The sequence below is a fragment of the Eretmochelys imbricata genome, chromosome 15 (assembly GCF_965152235.1).
Source record: "Eretmochelys imbricata isolate rEreImb1 chromosome 15, rEreImb1.hap1, whole genome shotgun sequence".
NCBI classification, from domain to species: Eukaryota; Metazoa; Chordata; order Testudines; family Cheloniidae; genus Eretmochelys; species Eretmochelys imbricata.
Window position 1 is genome coordinate 13,164,119 of NC_135586.1, and position 19,565 is coordinate 13,183,683.

Below are 19,565 nucleotides of genomic sequence, written 5' to 3' on the forward strand. Positions count from 1 at the left end.
CTCTGTTCCTCTCTTCCTACACCTTCCCCAATCCCCTTTCCAAGAGGCTCACAAAGTTATCTGATTGATTTGTTAACCCTTTGGAGCTCCAACTACTAGTTATCACACAAGTTGCAAAATGTATGCATATTATGGCAGGAATTCCCACCTTCTCCTCAGGAGCCAAAGAGTATGGAACAATCACACACAACACAACTGTCAAACTTTTTATTCTCTTAATTTCAGCAATGCTGCCAAAGCCAGTGCACTTCCACTCATGAGGAGTATTTCTGCTTCAATGTTTACATGTGTAACGCATCCACCCACAAAAAGGCTCCCTGACTACTTCACAACAACAAAATATATTCTGCTCTGTCACATCTCCTCTTTCCTCCATCTTAATTTTCACCATATGACCAGTCACATCATCTTAAAGCCATTAAATAAAAAATCACTCATCTCTAGGCCCTTCACATTATGATACATACATACTCCCACAGTACTGTGAGCAGAACAATCCTGTCTTGGATCATTCTGCTTTCTTCTGCCCACATAGTCTCCCAGGCTCCCTCACACTAGACAATATTTATTTGTGGCAGGTGCTTAAAACCTTCAGCCAAGATCTGGCAGTGCCAGGAATATTTCTGATGGCATATGCTGCTTTAATAAAGGAAAATACTTTTTCAATACAGGTCCTCTTCTCTTTCAAAGGCTGAAAATTCCAATAAATGACCTATTTGCCCAGTAAATTGGGATATAGTCCCAGTTGCAGCCCCAGGTCATGTCAGGATTTCACAAAGGTAATACAATCTGCCCAATTGTGGATGTTTTTTGCATCTACTTGCTAAGGATCAGCTCCTTTAGCCCCCAAAATAGAACCAGTTCTTACAGGGACAAGATGCAAGGTTGAAAAATCTTGCCGATAAATTCTGAGCACAAAATAAAAGAATACTAAACTGCCTGTGGCTTTGCAGTTCCCTTCAATGCAAGCTCAGACAGAAGCTCAAGTCTGCCTCACAAGCATTCTCACAGTTACAATACACACAGAATGCGTAGTGGAAATGACATTGAATTACATTGATTACTCTCTTAGAATCCTCTTAAAACCAACATATAGCTAGTGAAAACATCTCAACCTAAATTCACAAAGAGAAAAAAGTACTTCCGTTTAGAAATGGACGGAAGAAAATTGCTTTGCAGTGAACAGTCCTCAGATAAGTTCATGGAAGAAAGGTGCATCAATGTACAAAGGCAAAGGTGGCAGGGATGCCACCCCATGATCCCTAAGCCTTTGACTTCCAAAAGCTGGCACTAGATGACAGGGGATGAATCAATCAAAATTGTCCTGTGCTGGTCATTCCTTCTGAAGCATCTGGTACTGCCCACTCTCAGAAAACAGGATATTAGGCTAGATGAACCATTGGTCTGGCCCAGTATGACCATTCTTATGTTGTTAGAATCTGACTGTGCATCCATTAAATTCCCTTTCCACAGGGAATACTGCCATCATCCTCATAAAAAGGAGTAAAAAAAGCCAAACATATTTAAAGTCAATGAAGTTTCACCTAGCAAAGTTACTCACTTCCTCTCCATTCATACACAGCCACATGCCTGCCTGCGCTCACATATGATGCTATGGAATTTAACAAATGAGTAACTCTTATGTTAGGGGTTTCAGACAAAGGCTAGAAGAGTTTATAGGGGAAAGAAGAATGCTGATGCCAGCTACTTAAAAAAAAAAAAAGTTAAAACTTGCTTGTTTTTTCTTAATTCTCTTTTTAAAAACACCCAAATAAAAGCTTAAAAATACACTATTTCTGGCAAATGTTAATTGAAAAATATGGAAAGATTAATGTGGCTCTTTTTATTGTTTTCTTTGCTTATGCACCAGTTCCACTGATGCCAACAAGGTTCTGAGAAAATCATTGCCATAGTTCACTTCTGCTGTAAACCAGAATAAGTAGCTCACTTAGTAGGAAGAGTAGAGAACTTGTCTGTCAGGTAGAGAGTGGGCATACAAATCTAATATTAAAATAAAAGTATATATATTTTAAAAAGACCAAGACCTATCACACATTATTATCTTCAAAATTCTAGTCACAGTGAAACTGTCATTTTTCAGAATTTGAAGGTGTCCCATTAGGTTAAATTTTTAAAGGAGGGAATTTGAAATAGTTTAAATGTAAACTGCTCAACAGTTTCTCCTTAAAGTAACACAGACGCTACACCATTTAATTTCTTTTCCTTCTACTGATATCCTCTGTTCACAGCTGGCAAAGACAAACTATGGAATTTATTCACCGTACATTTGTAAAATGACATATCATTACAGGTATTAGTAATGGGGGATTCGATCATTAGAAACATAGATAGCTGGGTTTGCAATGACTGGGAGAACCACATGGTGACTTGCCTGTCTGGTGAAAAGGTTGCGGATCTCTCAAGACATTTAGATAGATGTATGTGTAGTGCTGGGGAGGAGCCAGTGGTCGTGGTACATGTAGGTACCAATGACATCGGGAAGGATAGGAGAGAGCTCCTGGAAGCCAAATTTAGGCTGTGAGGTAAGAGATTAAAGTCCAGGACCTCCATGGTAGCATTCTCTGAAACGCTTCCAGTTCCACGTGCAGAGCTAGTCAGAAAGGCAGAACTGCATGGTCTCAATGCACAGATGAGATGACGGTGTAGGGAGGAGGGGTTTCGATTTATTGGGAACTGGGGAAACTTTTGGGAAAGGGGGAGCCTTTTCAGGAAGGATGGGCTCCACCTAAACCAAAATGGAACCAGATTGCTGGCCCTTAAAATTGAGAAGGTCGTAGAGCAGTTTTTAAACTAAGGGCTGGCGGAAAGCAGACAGATGCAGAGTTGCACGTGGTTTGGACAGAGACATCCCTTAGGGGAGGATCTATTAATGGAGATTCTCTATGTCCTAGTAAGGAGGAGAGGATGGAAGATGATAAAATATGGGTAGGATCTGATGAGAAACAGTCAAATGAAAAAGAGTCCCATTCAATTACATCAGATAATGGCAGACAGCTAAAAAGTGACATGTTTTTAAAATGCTTATATACAAATGCTAAAAGTCTAAATAATAAAGATGGGTGAACTAGAGTGCCTCGTATTAAATGAAGATATTGATCTAACAGACATCACAGAAACTTGGTGGAATGAGGATAATCAATGGGACACTGTAATACCAGAGAACCAAAGATATTGGATGGACAGAACAGGTCGTGCTGGTGGGGGAGTGGCATTATATGTGAAAGAAAGCATAGAATCAAATGAAGTAAAAATCTTAAATGAACCAAACTGTACCATTGAATCTCTATGGATAGTAATTCCATGCTCTAATAAGAAGAATATAGCAGTAGGGATATATTACGACCACATAACCAGGATGGTGATAGTGACTGTGAAATGCTCAGGGAGATTAGAGAGGCTATACAAATAAAAAATGCAATAATAATGCGGGACTTCAACTATCCCAATACTGACTGGGTACATGTCACAGCAGGACGGATAAAGTGCAAAGATAAAGTTTCTTGACACCTTAAACAACTGCTTCTTGGAGCAGCTAGTCCTGGAACCTACAAGAGAAGAGGCAATTCTTGATTTAGTCCTAAGTGAAGCACAGGATCTGGTCCAAGAAGTGAATATAGCTGGACCACTTGGTAATAGTGACCATAATATAATTAAATTTAACATCCCAGTGGCGGGGAAAACACCACAGCGGCCCAACACTGTAGCATTTAATTTCAGAAGGAGGAACTACACAAAAATGAGGAAGTTAGTTGAACAGAAATTAAAAAGGTACATTGCCAAAAGTGAAATCCCTGTAAGCTGCATGGAAACTTTTTAAAGACACCATAATAGAGGCTCAACTTAAATTTATATCCCAAATTAAAAAACATAGTAAGAGAACCAAAAAGTGCCACCGTGGCTAAACAACAAAGCAAAAGAAGCAGTAAAAGAAGCAGTGAGATGCAAAAAGGAATCCTTTAAAAAGTGGAAGTTAAATCCTAGTGAGGAAAATAGAAAGGAGCAAAAACTCTGGCAAATGAAATGTAAAAAAATTAGGAAGTCCAAAAAAAAATGTGAAGAACCACCGACTAAAAAGTAATAGCAAAATTTTTTTTTAAGTACTGTACATCAGAAGCAGGAAGCCTGCTAAACAAACACTGGGGCCACTGGATGATCGAGATGCTAAAGGAGCACGCAAGGACGATAAGGCCATTGCGGAGAAACTAAATGACTTCTTTGCATTGGTTTTCACGGCTGAGGATGTGAGGGAGATTCCCAAACCTGAGCCATTCTTTTTAGGTGACATATCTGAGGAACTGTCCCAGATTCAGGTGTCATTGTCATGGAGTCACTGGGCGATGCTCTGGAACTACTCCATATGGAGCCAGTCAGGACTTTGAGGTAACATGCCTTCACTGTCACCAGGGCAAGAAGCTTACACAGCTTCGACCTTCCTGGGTCTGATCTCGGAGCATTCAGCATCCCCTTCCACACTGTGCGCTTCCTGCAGCAAGTCTTTTTATAAACTATATATTGCAAACTTCATTCTCAGCCTCTTCCCCATTATACTGGTGACTAAATAGCTAATATTGACATAAGTGTCATTTAAAGTTGATATTCCTTTCAGATTAATAGGTGACAGGACAGTTCACATCACAGTCATCATTTCAGCTGTCTGCAGACTCAGGCAAATATCTACATCACTCACTCAGTTCACATTTAAAAGGTTATCTCTGCAGCCATACGGTCTAGAAATTAACTTTTTTTTTTTTTAATGAAAGTTTAGATTCTGGAGAATCTGACTTTAATAAATATATCATGAGGGATGGAGCCAGCCTGCAGCTGTATGTTCAACACCCTGTCTCTACAAGCATGTGAGTCAATAATGCTTTGGGTACTTTGTGGAATCCTGGTGGGAACAGGGCTGGCTTCCCTGCTGCCCAACCATATAAAACAACAATCATAATGCCATCAGCCTCAAATTCATGTGTCCAGCTCTGGTTACTCAAAATTCCAGTCCAAAGTCACATGGTTCCTAACTAGATCCCCTCTTCAGAACCAACTGCTTCCTTACAGAACTGTAAGAGCAGGCAGGACCAGTAGCAGGGCCAGAGAAACCCCACGACTGGCAGAGCAACAGCAGAGGGCCTATGTTGACTAATTCTGCCCCCACGAGCATCCTGTACACATAGAGCACCAACACATAGAGGACTTCATTCTTTGACTGCATAGCAGCCAGAACTCTCAGTCCTGCAGGGCCAATTCAGAGTGTGCCAATGCCCAATCATACTTAGCGTGAACAGTCCCAAAGCAATGAAAAAAAAAATCACTAATCTGAGCCATCACCTGCTCCCTCTCAGAATGCCGGAATGATCAGACAGCTGCTGCCCTATGAAGGCTGATGCCTATGCTTGGCTCTGCTTTGCCAGAGTATGGAAGGAAGAATGGGAAACCTTGGGAACACAAAACCCAGTAACATTTTTGTGTCACTTTTGGAGATAGAAAGAGTGCTGAAGTCCTTGGCAGCTTCCATCCCCACATGACTTGGTATACCTGTCTCCCTATGCATAGTACATTGTAGGTGTGTATACAGTGCTTTATTCCTGTCTTTTCCTCCCAAGTAAAAATTGTCAAAGATGGCTATCAGGGTTCTTAAATTTTGAATATAAAACCCCCCCACAATATTTCAAACTAGACATTTGTAAGCCAATATGTAAAGATATTTTGGGCTAATGAATTTTATTGTGAAATTCAGACTTGTGAAAAACAGCATGAAATCATTTTTGTAAAATGTTATGAGCATTTACCTTGAACATTTGCAAGCCTTTTCAGTCCCTAAACTTACTAATGCTGTGAGAGATATACAGTGAAACTGCAAATCCTGGACATCAGACTGCGTGGTATGGGCAGCTGCTGATACACGGAGCTCAACCCCTCATAGTGCTCCTTTCCATTCAGTCTTAAGAAATGTAGTTACCAGCCATCCACATATTGGTGAACACTATCTTCTGTGCACTGAGCTGAAATTTTTTTTTTATTATTAATAGTGGCATAGAATCTGAATTGAAAAAGCTGCCTGCTATATAAAGAAAATGCTCCTCCTCTCCTCCCTGTGGATTAATCTCTGACTTAGTTACTATAGAAACCTTTCTGTAGACACTATAAGTAAAAAAATATAATATAATGTAATATAATATAGGCAAATATACAAAATTAACTAAACAAAGTAGAAGTGGTACCGTCAGTGCTGAGCACACCAGTGGGAATGAAGTCAACCCCGAAGTCAGGAACAGTATCGACATGTCCGATGGCAGTGAGAACTGCGATAGCAACATTTGCATTACCAACTGTGGTGGTACAAAGGTGTCCCATACCGATCCTAATACAAGCCCCAATTCCATGACTTGCTGGAGGGGAACATTACGATCTGGTGCTGACAGACTCGGTGGTTCAGCAACCCAATCAGTCAACTAGTCTACAGATGATGTAGTCCTGGCAAAGTCCAGGACCAAAGGAGAGGTCGGGACTGAAAGGCAGCGGTCTGTAGCCACCTGACATGCCACCAATGAAGGAACAGTCCTTCATGGGTACCAGGCTCAATGCACACCCAGAAGCCAGAACTGGAGTCAATGGTACAGGGTTTCTAACCCCCCTTATCAGTACCGGGGCAGTGTTACAGGTACCTGTGCCATCCTGCATGTTGGCATTGACCCGGTGCTGATCCATGCTCCTTCTGTGGGAGGTGGGAGTGTCCCCACAGGACCTGGGACCTTCCCAATTAGTCTTATGCAACCTCTTCCTTGGCGTAGACAATGAGGAATGACTCCACTTCATGGGAGAGACTTTTGCTCCAGAACGTGAAGCCAAAGCACGCTCAGAACCCGAGGGTGACCTCTGACCAGATGAGGGCCTCAGTACCAAAGTAAGCCACATGGGCTGCTCAAATAGGTGCTGCTTTAAAAGAACGTCTCCAGCCACTTGCGTCTGCTTTTTTAAATGACCTGCAGATTGCACAGCACCCTCTAACATGGGCCTCACCAAGACACAGTAAGCACCACGTGGGGAATTGCTGTTGGGGATTGCTTCCCCACATGAAGGACAATGTTTAAACCCTGGTGCAGGCATCACTGGGAAAACTTAGCTAACAGTACACAAAGGCACTACTAACTATGTACAACAACTATAAAACAGGAAACACTAGTTGAGAGAGATGTGGGATTAAAGCACACAGAGCTCTGATTCCAGCCACAAATGGTAAGAAGGAACTGACGGAGGGTTGGGGCAGCGGTGCCGAATATAGTCAGGGGAGGGGCTACAGCATGAGAGCTGCCCCTCTACAGGTACTGCTAGGCAAATTTTTCCAGCTCCAGTGCACGGGGTGTGCTCACACTTAAGTGGAATACACATCTGTATCAACTCAAAGAAGCATATTTCCCTCAGATTTAGAATCCTGAATTTTAAGTACCTTGAAGCTCAGTCTAATGTCAGTGAGGTGACATCAAGGCTAAGCAAACAAAGCTTACTTGCTGTTCCTCAAGGCAGCAGAGCATAATACAAAGAGATCTCACTCACAGCTGCTCAAGGGCTAACGAATTAGGTAACAGAACAGGACATCCTGAGATTCAGACTTGTAGTCCTGCAGTAAAATTTAATAGGAGACAGCACTACCCTGTTTATTCCTTTTCATATACTGCTCTCACTCATTTCATAAATAATTCCACCAGGAATATGCATGATTTATAAAATGTCTGGAAGAGCAGGTTGGCAAGGTCCCTACTAAAATCTCTGAGCTGCTAGCTCTCATTCTCACACGATGGTTGTTTGTATATGTAAAATTAGATCAGCTACAATTTCAGCAGCTCTGACTCTTCCATATGAGAACAGATTAAAAACAGTAGGACTATTCACGTTGGAAGGAAATGGTATCTAAACAGTGAATCATATGGAGAAACTCACTCAGGCATTCATTTTAATCTTTCCTATGATGAGAACAAAAGAGCACGCTATGTCAAGGGCATACACTTTAAGTGGATACAAGTAAATACGGTAAGCAACACTATTAACCTGTGGAAATCACTGCTGCAGGATATTACTGAGTTCAGTAAGATTAAAAATATTTGACATATGAATAAGGTTAGTGTGAGAGAAGCTTTGGAAAACTGCCTATTTTTATGGGGTTCTTCAAAATTCTATTTTGTTTCCACCTTGTCCTATTCAACATATATGTGCTGCTATTAAGGAGGATAGTGGGCTGTAAAGATATCAGTACGTGGTAGATGGCATGCAGCTCTGTATCTCCTTTTTGCCAGACCCAGAGAATGCAGCACCTTTGCTTTCCTAGTGCTTGGCCAAGATAGAAAGTTGGCTGAGGGCGGAAGCTTAACCCAGACAAGATGGATGTCATGCTAGTGAGAAGAGGGTTTGATTTTTAGGGTATGGTGGGAGGGGTGATTCTTATTTCAATTATGGAGGGAGTTTTACAAATGATTCACAATTTGGAGGTTCTTTGAACATTATTCACTCTTCGAATCTCAGGTGGCACTGGTGTCTTTTTTCATCTATATCAAAGTAACTATAACCATTTCTCTTGGATCTGGATCTTGCCACTGCGGTCCATGATTGCGTGTCTTCTATGCTGGATTACTGCAATTTGCTCTATATGGTAATCCCCCTGAAGAGGACTAGAAAGATACAGATGGTGCAGAACGCACTGTCAGCCTGTTATGCGGAGTTAGCACCAAGATTAATATTATGCCTATATTAATAATAGTATTAACTTTTTATTTGCATGTAGGTGTTAGGGTGTTAGCACTGATCTATAAACCCCTAAATGGCTCACATTATAGCTCTCCAAGACACACCCCACCCTAGCGTGCCATCATGGCATTTGAGAGACGCTGGGGCACTTGAGTTAAGAGTCCCTAGATTTAAATCTCTCATGGTTGAAGACAGGATCCTAAATGAGGGCTCTTAACTGGCATAGGCACACCAACAGCAGAAGCAAAGCTTTAGTGGAGTCTGTTGTCCTTTGGACAAGGATCATCACTTTTCTAATGCTACTTTTTGAGAGTTGTGTTGAGTTGGAGCATAGCTTTCTTTTGGAGACTATATTCTTATTTTTCTTCTTATAACGTTTAAGTTGTTAATAATGTATGAACATCCTAAACTGTGGGAATTTATTTTTGTAATTTTAAAAATTTACTAAATATGTAAATGTATAATATCTAGGATAAAATTAACAAGGCTATCATTTCTCATTCTTCAGGGCATAAACAGAGCCTCATCAGGGGGTGAGGAAGAAATTTCCCTCACATGGCACAGCACCATACAATTAGGGAATTATGAGGGTTTATACCTTCCTTTGAAGTATCTCACACTGGCATTCAAAAACTAGATACTAAATTAGGTGGACCACTCACCTCTTTATACAGTAAATCCCTGTTTTTAAGTAGAAATCAATTCTCACACAAATTGCACAGTTCCCTCCTGACTGGCTCTTCCAGTCTGTTTAGTGCACCCATTGGGATTTGATCTGCAAGGTGCTGAATGCTCTGCTTCTGATCCACCAGTGAACATGGTTAACTTTAAGCATATGAACAGTCCAATTGACTTCTTTAGGAACACTCATGTGATTAAAGCTAAGCATGAAGCAAGAAGAATGAAATATTTAATGCCTCTTTTGCTTCAGTCTTCACTAAAGAGGTTAATTATGACCAGATACTTAGCAAAAGTAACATTAACAAAAGAAGGAAGGAACACAAGGCAGAACAGGGAAAGAACAAATTAAAAAATATTTAATAAAATTTGATGCATTTAAGTCAGGAAGGGCTGATGATATTAATCTTAGGGTACTTAAGGAACTAGCTGAAGCAAATGTAGAACTGTGAGCGATTATCTCTGAGAGCAAAAGGAGCACGAGTAAGGTCCCTGAAGTCTGGAGAAGGGCAAACATAGTACATATCTTTAAAAAGGGGAACAAAGAGGACCTGGGGAATTACAGATAAGTTAGCCTAACTTCGATAACTGGAAAGATACTGAAACAAATTATTAAGCAATCAGTTTCTAAGGACCTAGAGGATAGTAAGGTAATAAGTAATAGCCACTATGGATTTGTCAAGAACAAATCATGCCAAACCAACCTAATTTCCTTTGACAGGGTTAGTGGCCTAGTGGATGGGGGAAAGCTATAAATATGATATATCTTGATTTTAGTAAGGCTTTTGACATAGTCCCAATAACATTTTGATAAGCAAAGTAGGGAAATGTGGTCTAATTTAAATCACTGTAAGATGATACCTATTCTTTTAAGTACAGTTTTTCAACCAGTTATCTATGTTTCGCTGCCAAACTGGGAGTATGTATCTAGTGGGGTCCCATAGGAGTCTATCTTGGGTTTGGTACTATTCAATATTTTAATTAATGACTTAGATAACGGAGTGTTGTATGTAAAACACGGGAGGTAATTGTCCTGCTCTACTCGGCACTGGTAAGGCCTCAGCGGGAGTACTGTGTCCAGTTCTGGGCACCACACTTTAAGAAAGATGCCAACAAACTGGAGAGAATCCAGATGAGAACTACAAAAACGATAAAAGGCTTAGAAAACCTGACCTATAATGATAGGTTAAAACACTGGGCATGTTTAATCTTGAGAAAGGAAGCCTGAGGGGGGGACCTGATAACAGTCTTTAAATGTGTTTAAGGCTATTATAAAGAGGACTGTTTTCCATGTCCACTGGAGGTAGAACACGAAATGATCAGCTTCATCTGAAGAAAGGGAGATTTAGATCAGGTATTAGGAAAAACTTTCTAATTAGAAGGCTAGTTAACCACTGGAATAGGCTTCCAAAGGAGGTTGTGGAATCCCAGTCTTTGGAGGTTTTTAAAAACAGGTTAGACAAACACCTGTCAGGGATAGTCTAGATATACTTGGTCCTGCTTCAGTGCAGGCAGATGGACTAAATGACTTCTTGAGGTCCCTTCCAGCCCTACATTTCTATGATTCTATTTGCTAGATCAGAGCCAGAGTGTTCAATAGTTTATAGGATTAAGCATTTACAGAGCAAGATTTTTGTAGGAAAAGCAGGCAGGCACTCAGGAGACTAGCATGGCACACAGGCACATGCTCACCAACTACATCACAACTACTAAGTCTATACCCTCCCAGACATGGCAGTCTTTATAACAAAAACCTCTCTTCAGGAGCAGAGAGGGAGATAGAATTTAGGATTGGTCCATGATACAGTTTTGAAACACCTGAAATTTCATTTAATGTTCTTCTAGTAGATTACAGTGGGAGAAGAGCGTATACTATACATCAAAAGAAATTTGTGCAGGAGGACTACTCAGAACAAAATGCACAAAACACCAAATGGTCTTCAGAAGAGGCCTTTTTGTTTGTTTTAAACAGATGCAAACCAGAAATCAATTCTTATGAGAAAACTGTTTCGTACAGGAAATAATAATATTAAACAGTGATAACAAACATTGAGCATTGTAATGGCCTGAAAGACTCCTTGGCTACATATGTATAGACAGCTAGTTTGCCATACAGTGAGACTCTGCTAGAGACTGGGCTTCATGAGATTACCTAGAACTTCTGTTCTTGCTGATAAAGTAGCTCACATTTAGATACAGTACTTCAGTACTCCCCACCAACCTCAAAAATTCTTTGAACAAATAGTACTATTTTTGGTTGTTCCAAAAAGTGCAAAAGGACTTACCCGAGAGAGAGAGAGCACATGCAGAAATGAACAGAATTAGAATTTTAAACAGTTTTCATCCCAGCAGCATTTAGTGACCATCACATGATGGTAAGCCATTGATTCTCCCGCCCCCCATTCATGTTAATACTGTAAGATGATAGCTTCTCAAGCTTATAAGGAATAAGCACTACGCATGCATCCTCTTAGATGGGACAATACTGGTAAATTTTGCTGTAGTACAAATCCAACTTCTTTGCCTTCTGTGTCGCCCCTTCAACCCTCTCTTGTTGAATTCCCCCAACATTCTCTCTCAACAAACCTTCCATATGGGAAGCAGGTGTTAAAATGTCCAAGTAGTGGTATGTTTGTCAACAGTATTAACTTACATTGAAGAAATTAGTCTTGTTCCTCTCACAGAAGAGACCCTGTGCTGGCATGTGCTTCAGTTGCTGCCATGGGATACTGCTGCCTAGCAACACATCTCGGGCCCACTGGAGGTTCTACAGAAGCAAGCAAGAAAGAAAATGAGTAGGAGACAGGAACGGTTTGTTAATGCAGGTAAAAGTACAAAACATTCTCTTGCTTTTATTTATACATTACCAGCTATAATTTTTCCAGAGAAATCTGTCTAATGGCAGCCAGACTCAGGTCAGCTAATATTTGTGCATTTTGGGCAATAATGTAATTCAGAGGTGAGATTATCCCATCTCCCCCAAAAAACCCTTACACAGAAAACACGGTGGTTTAACAGCACAAGCCCTAAGACTGACTGGCCCTGGCACTAGGCAGAGGATTACTCAATCCCCCTAAAGCTTCAAATTCAGTCTCAAACCCTCATATTTTGCGCTGACTTAGACTCATTTTTGTGCTTCCTCAATGCCACTGAAATCTGTTTCCATTTCCTGTCTCTTAGAGCAGCCTGAGTTGCACACACATTTTCTACCTGTTTTTTAAAAAAATGACTATATGTATTTTTTATGGAATAATTGTCATAATTTCATTAACAATATAAAAGGATTAGATAGCAACCAAACTCAGAACAAAAAGTCACTGATTTCTAATACCAATTTCTTGTCCACAAATACTAAACAGCTAGCCAGATCCCTTGAATATATAGCAGTTTACCCGTCAGCCCTTTTTTTGGTTGCCTAGGATGTGTGTCTGTGTGCCTAATCACCATACTTCAATGACTACACTTGCAAACCCTGTCAGCCCTAAAAATGAGAGACCAAGTGAGAGAATGAAATGTTCATCTTTCAGATGGCAAGAAAGCTCACCATTGCTCTGTCAACTAAAGCCTGGTCTATGGATAGATTTTCTTTTTTAACTGTTGTTACTATTTCGGATAGTTGTTTTTTTTTTTTTTAACTGAAATAATTATACCAGTACAACCACTAGTGTGGGCACATTCATACCAGTATAAAGGTGCCTTAAATGAATGTTGTTTATTCCCCCTTTTTCCCTATGGGAATAAGCTATACTGCTATACGCAACTTTATACTGGTATAACTGTGCCCACACTAGGTATGTTGTAACACCTTAGCTATACCAGTATAGTTAAAGGAATACACCTTTTATGTGTAGATAAGCCATAAATTGGCTTTATAAATTAAGAAATTAGGGCCTGGTCTGGCAAGCACCAGTCATATCTGATTTACACAGAAACATTTAACATGTGAGAATAAGAAATATTCCTAGAGTAAGATCTTGCAGGATCAGACTCCTAAGGAAGAAAAAAATATGGTTCAAGAGAACTCAATGCCTGACATGAATATATGAATATGAAAGCTTTTATCAAGGCTTTATTTTGGTCAGAAGAACAGCAGCTGTTGGCCCTGAGCAAACCTGCCACCCAGGAGTACTAACAGAAGGGACAATTATTAATTGTAAAGTTTCACTGACAGGCTAAATCTCTGGTTTACTTCTACTTTTTCCTTCAATCATTCCATGATCTCTTTAGCATTGAGCACTGGGTTGTTTTTTCCCCAGAGCACTAAAGCTGTAGAGCAAACAAAAGGCAGAGAACAAGGAAGAGAATGCACTGATATCTCTTGAGAGGCAAGTGACAATGCTATAACCTGCCTGTGGTGTTCTTTCTATGGACCTGGGAGCTGCATCTATAAACCATAAATCTGATTAACCCATGTACGTCCTGAAACTGTGTTCTGGTTATGATACCACCTTAACCTTTCTCCTCTTGCTTTATCTTCTGTGAACATTATTGATTTTTTCTAGACTGATGTTTACCTTATTTCTCTGCTGATTTTCCTTTCCATCCTGTGAGTGTTTGCTGAAATATGCATAACTCATATATAAACCCTATCTAGTTGCAAACTTTTTCAGTCCTTCAGTTATAGTAGTCATGCAGAAACCCACCGTGTCTTTTCAGAATTGGAGTCTCACCTCTGGACAGGTTACTTACTGTTTCTAGAATCAAGTGTAACAAAGCATAATGTTGGAAATGCCAATCAGCTGCTGCTAGGGGTCAAAACACTTCCAGATAAACTAGAAAGATTGTTAGAAATTAGGGAGAAACAGATATTGGGCCTCTGTAATTACAGCATCTGACACTGGACAGAATTTGATGAGCTTACCTTGAGTATGAGATAAATGCATGTTACTTCACAAATACCATTAGGCATTTTCTGGCTTTTATGAGGACTAATACACACATTTATTACCACAGAGACATATGAATAATAAAAGGTTCACTGGTGTTATGACTGGAAAATAAAATGCTTTGACTCACCATGCTCTCTCTCCATAGCACTGTTTTCTGCAATTTATACCATAACCACTCACTGACTTTTATGATCTAAATCTGTAAAACCTTTTAAGTTACAGACAGTAGAAAACCAAAGATATAAAAAAAGCTATGCAAAAAAGGGCCTGCTCCTGCTTTTATTGAAAAAAAGGCAAAACAATCATTGATTTCAGCATGGTGAAGGATTAGTCTTAAAGTTGCATTGCTAACAGAAAATTTATAAAAGTGCAGCAATTTATCATTATGGACTAGGCTGATTGTCATATTGAGGTGCATATACCATAATTACATTTAGAATATGATCAGAGAGGAGGTACCTTTTCTTTTAAAGCCTCTCTCTTGCAAATTTCATCTGAAGGTTTCTATAACATATCAGTCACGCAGCAATGCTATTATCTGTTCACGGTGTCTGATGTTTCAGGACACAGTAATTTTTAAGGTGTTGCGATTGTGTGAATCTTGTCTTAAAATTTACTCTTGTAGAACCTAAAATAATTGATGGCAACATATCTCACAATATATGCTTTACAGAACAACTCCTGGCTTTCCAATGAACTGTGAAAGACAACATTTATGGCCAGATTCTGCCCTGCATTAAGATTGCTTTGCACTGCTATGGTGGTGCAAAACAATACTAAAGTCAACATAACTGGTCACTTGAGAGTTCCCACAATTTAGGGGATCCTGGGCTGACACTGAGCCACTATACTGGCTCCTAGGTCACCTTCTATGTCTCTCCCACATTTCCTGATAAAGGAATCATGGCTAGAAAAAAGGAGCTGGGGATAAGGTTGCTTTATGCCTGGGCAATCCCCAGGTGACAACGGCCTCTGGGGCTACTGGCAGTAGTCTCAGGTAGCTCTGATCTACGCCAGGGACTTCCCAGCACCCAGATGCCTCCAAAATCAGGGGCTGAGGGCCTCACAGAGGGCCCCCTTGCATTATTCCTCTCCTTAGCCGCACAAGATTGAGATCTATCTCACAATATGGAAATTCCAAAAAGAACAGTTCATTTACTGCTTTTGGTAGTGAAACAGAGGATAAGCCATGTGAACAATAACTACACCCAAGGTTTAGTTTGTGTGGTGTCTGACCATTCTGTTCTGAATGAAGTCAGCATACAGCACAAGTGACAATTATTACAATCAGCACTTCACATCTCTCAAGAAGCAGGCACATGAATACTTTTTACACTGTTCACACACATCAAATGCAAAAAGCTGTGAATGGAGCAGGAAAACAACAAACCTAGTGTGTGTTTTCTGTCCATTTCAACTCTGGGCTCTCCCTTTCAGATATATCGGCCTGTTTTTCTATCTCTGGTATTTAATAGCACCAGCCACCATAGTAAAGTAGGTGCTTTCAAGTCTGATCTTAAACTCCACTTCTACTTACTCTAAATGCTGGCAATGCCCATCATAGATTTTATTTTCCCTAATAGACCAGTCTACATCCTCCAAGCCCAAACTGTCACTTTGCAATGTCAGCTCTCTATTGATTTATACATTGAAACTACACTGGGTTACATGCACATCAAAAGACTGGCTTCCTCTAAAGAACAAGACACCAGCATTTGGCTACCTAGCAGAGAATGTAAGAAGACTGCTGTATTATATTACACTTCAAAAATATTCTGGCAGCAAAAAGACTCGCTCACAAATGGCTGAGTCTGTAAAAGCAGTGAACCAGAATTGCCAGTCTATCAAACAACAGAACAATGGGGCAACCCATGTTTCAGTGGTTAGTGCTTCACATTGCTCCTGGAAAGACACAAAGTTCAAGGCTAAATAAGGCCAAAAAAACCCAAGTGTTTAAATATTGTACTTTCTGCTTTGCTTGCATGCATCCGTTTCAATCCAATCTGTGATGATCTGAGGTGTATGAAAGTGACATGCAATCTCAGGGCATCTCAACACACACGGCCGTGTGGATTTTTACTTACAGTAAAAAAAACCCCTCAATCTAATATGTTTAACAAACAAAAAGAGAAAAGCCACCATCACACGGCTGTAACCTTATATATAAAATCCCATGCCTGAATGACTCTTAGGAGGTGTCTTACAGATATATTCCTGAAACCAGGATTTACACCAGATAGTTTGACAGAGCTGTAACTGTAGTGGCATGCTCTCGTGCTGCTCAAGTAGTGTATGATATATGTACACTGAATATATTATTCCTAGGGAAATCCACATATTTTGCAAAGTGATGACGATGATCTAGCCAAAAGCAAAAAAGGTCATCCAGACAAATAATGCCATTTTTCTGTAATCTTCACACAACTGTATGTAATGAGAGTAAAGGGTGAAGTTAGAGATGTTACACTGTCCTTATCCTTAAATCAGGATAATCAGTAATTCCCAGTAAATACACTTGAGTGGATCTGAACTCATTGGTTTCAAAGACTCTGCTCTGCTTACCTTTTAAACTGGAGTCATTAGGAGCGGAAGAAGGGATTCAGGACAAAGCAAAAGGGATTTATTCTTACCAGTCTGAAGCACTGGATTTAACTGTGACTCAGACCAATTATAAAGAGCTGTTTCCAGTTCAACAACCACCTCCCACTCCCTCACCACTCCAAGATTCAAAGGCAGGCTAACTGACAGGTTACAGGTTTCAGAGTAACAGCCGTGTTAGTCTGTATTCGCAAAAAGAAAAGGAGTACTTGTGGCACCTTAGAGACTAACCAATTTATTTGAGCATGAGTTTTCGTGAGCTACAGCTCACTTCATCGATGAAGTGAGCTGTAGCTCACGAAAGCTCATGCTCAAATAAATTGGTTAGTTTCTAAGGTGCCACAAGTACTCCTTTCCTTTTGACAGGTTACAGTCCCTTGCAGAACTGTTTTCCTACATTACTAAGATGGAAAAGGAGACTACCATAAAGATCATCTTGCAAGAAATCTGAGTCACCTCAGAAGTGGATACCTCTTAACTCCAAGGTGTCAAAAGCCACCTTTCCACAAGGGAAGGAACCACAGGAAGTGTGGCTGTGAGTTGCATAAAATGATCTGCTACTTCCTACCCCTCCCAAATATTTTTAAATATCTGTTTCACTGCCAATGCTTGTAATTAGTTAAAAATTATGATACTCACCCAAAAATATCACTTTTACTAGTTACAAGAACTAATACTCCTCAGAGCCAAGCCCCCAACTCCTCCTTCAGCATACGGCCAAGAGAAGACCTAGAAAGCTCTCATTGAGGACACTGCAGGGTTAGCATCAATGTAGATGCTCTAACAACACTTTCAAATGTTGCTCTTCATTGTAGAAAACATTTTTTCAAGTTTGATTTTGTTAAGGAAGCCTGGAGTTGACCCTCCTCCATTATGGGAGAACATGCAGCCATGTTGATTTTAAAGCAGTGGCAGTGTTTGTGCAGGTGCATTCCAATGTCTCCCAGAGCCATACACGGTTCTGATCCTCCGATGGCGTACAGATTTGAAAACATTCTTACTGTAGTTATATTTTTTAATTTTAATACCAGGCTTTCAGGAGCGCCAGGCAGCCACTTTTCACATTTGAAATTTGCCATAAATTAATATCCAAATAATGCAACAAATTAAGACTAAGGATTATATTCTATTCCTTTTTACATATTTAAAACTTAAGCGGTATATAAACAAACTAGGGCTGTTGATTAAGCACGGTTAACTCACGCTATTAACTCAAAAAAAATTAATCGCGATTAAAAAAATTAATTGTGATTAATCGCAGTTTTAATCACAGTGTTAAACAACAGAATACCAATTAAAATTTATTAAATATTTTGCATGTTTTTCTACACTTTCATATATATTGTATTCTGTGTTGTAACTGAAATCAATATATTTGAAAATGTAGAAAACATCCAAAAATATTTAAATAAACAGTATTCTGTTATTGTTTACCAGTGCGATTAATCGAGATCAATTTTTTTAATCGCTTGACAGCCCTAAAACAAACTATGTTTCGCTCTTCAAGATATTATTTGATATGGAAGGGTATAATGTGTATATATGTGGTGGCAGGTAACAGACTGCTGAGTAGTCTGAAGGTTCTTTAGAACTTTTGAATGTACTCAGAATAGAAGGCATATTTAATAGGAAAATTCTAGTTCCCCAAGTGAATAACAACATTTTACTTTGCATCAAAGCTATGTATTTTACAAGACCTCATCTCCAATGCACCTTGCTACTTTAAAAACATAATCTACCTTTTTTTGGTCTATAAACATTTCCTCCTTATTGATTATTTGTTTGTGAAGGTTTCCACTATGTATTTCATGCAGTAGGTTGATGTGTTGTGTGGGCTTGTTTGGGGGCTTTTTTGGAAAGAGAAATTGGGAGAAAACCATGGGAAGCACCAATATAACCTATCTGATGGATTTTATTGGATCCCTAGTACTGTTGACATGGGCTGAGATCGGCCAATATGCCAGGCTTGGCAAGTGCATTATATTAGGAAAAGTGATGTTACGTTGTTTGATCTAAACCCATAGGCCATACAATAGATATTTTAAAATTAGCTTCCATTGCTAACGGAAATACTAGCTCTGAACAGGTAAGAGAATAAGTTGCCGTTTGCAAACAGGTGGCAGTCCAGTTTGTCATCTTTATGTATCTTTATGTATCTGATGAAGTGAGCTGTAGCTCACGAAAGCTCATGCTAAAATAAATTGGTTAGTCTCTAAGGTGCCACAAGTACTCCTTTTCTTTTTGCGAATACAGACTAACACGGCTGTTACTCTGAAACCTGTCATCTTTATGAATAACTTCTGTATAGCTCCATTTTATTTAGCAGCTTCTCTCTTATCAAGGACTAAAGCTGCTGCATAGATGTAAAAGATGCAGGGGGATAGAGTAGAAGTGAAAGATCCTGGAGGGAGACATTTTAAACAAATTAGTACCACTGACCTAACATATGACGATGCAGCAAATATACATGATTATTACTAATGGGATACTAACAATTTCTATGAGCTGTACTGTTTGTGTTGGAAAGAGTTCTAAAGAACAGCACTGATCAGAGAAACTGTTAGCAACTTATTAGCTACAATGACATATAAACACACTTTTGCCAACATAATTGGGATACTAATGTAGACCAGCCATGCAACA

The 19,565-nt window shown here is 39.7% G+C and overlaps 1 protein-coding gene across 6 annotated transcripts in view; it reads right to left on the reverse strand.

Moving 5' to 3' along the window:
• The window catches only part of CABIN1 (calcineurin binding protein 1), a 205,453-nt gene that overhangs the window by 95,555 nt on the left and 90,333 nt on the right, over window positions 1–19,565 (reverse strand). For all 6 annotated transcript variants that reach the window (XR_013348094.1, XM_077835271.1, XM_077835274.1 and 3 more), the window contains one exon: window positions 12,089–12,202. Coding sequence is in view for 5 of the 6 variants with exons in the window: in XM_077835271.1 (XP_077691397.1) it covers window positions 12,089–12,202 (114 nt within the window). In the remaining variant the exon portion in view is untranslated. The remainder of the gene's footprint in view (window positions 1–12,088; window positions 12,203–19,565) is intronic.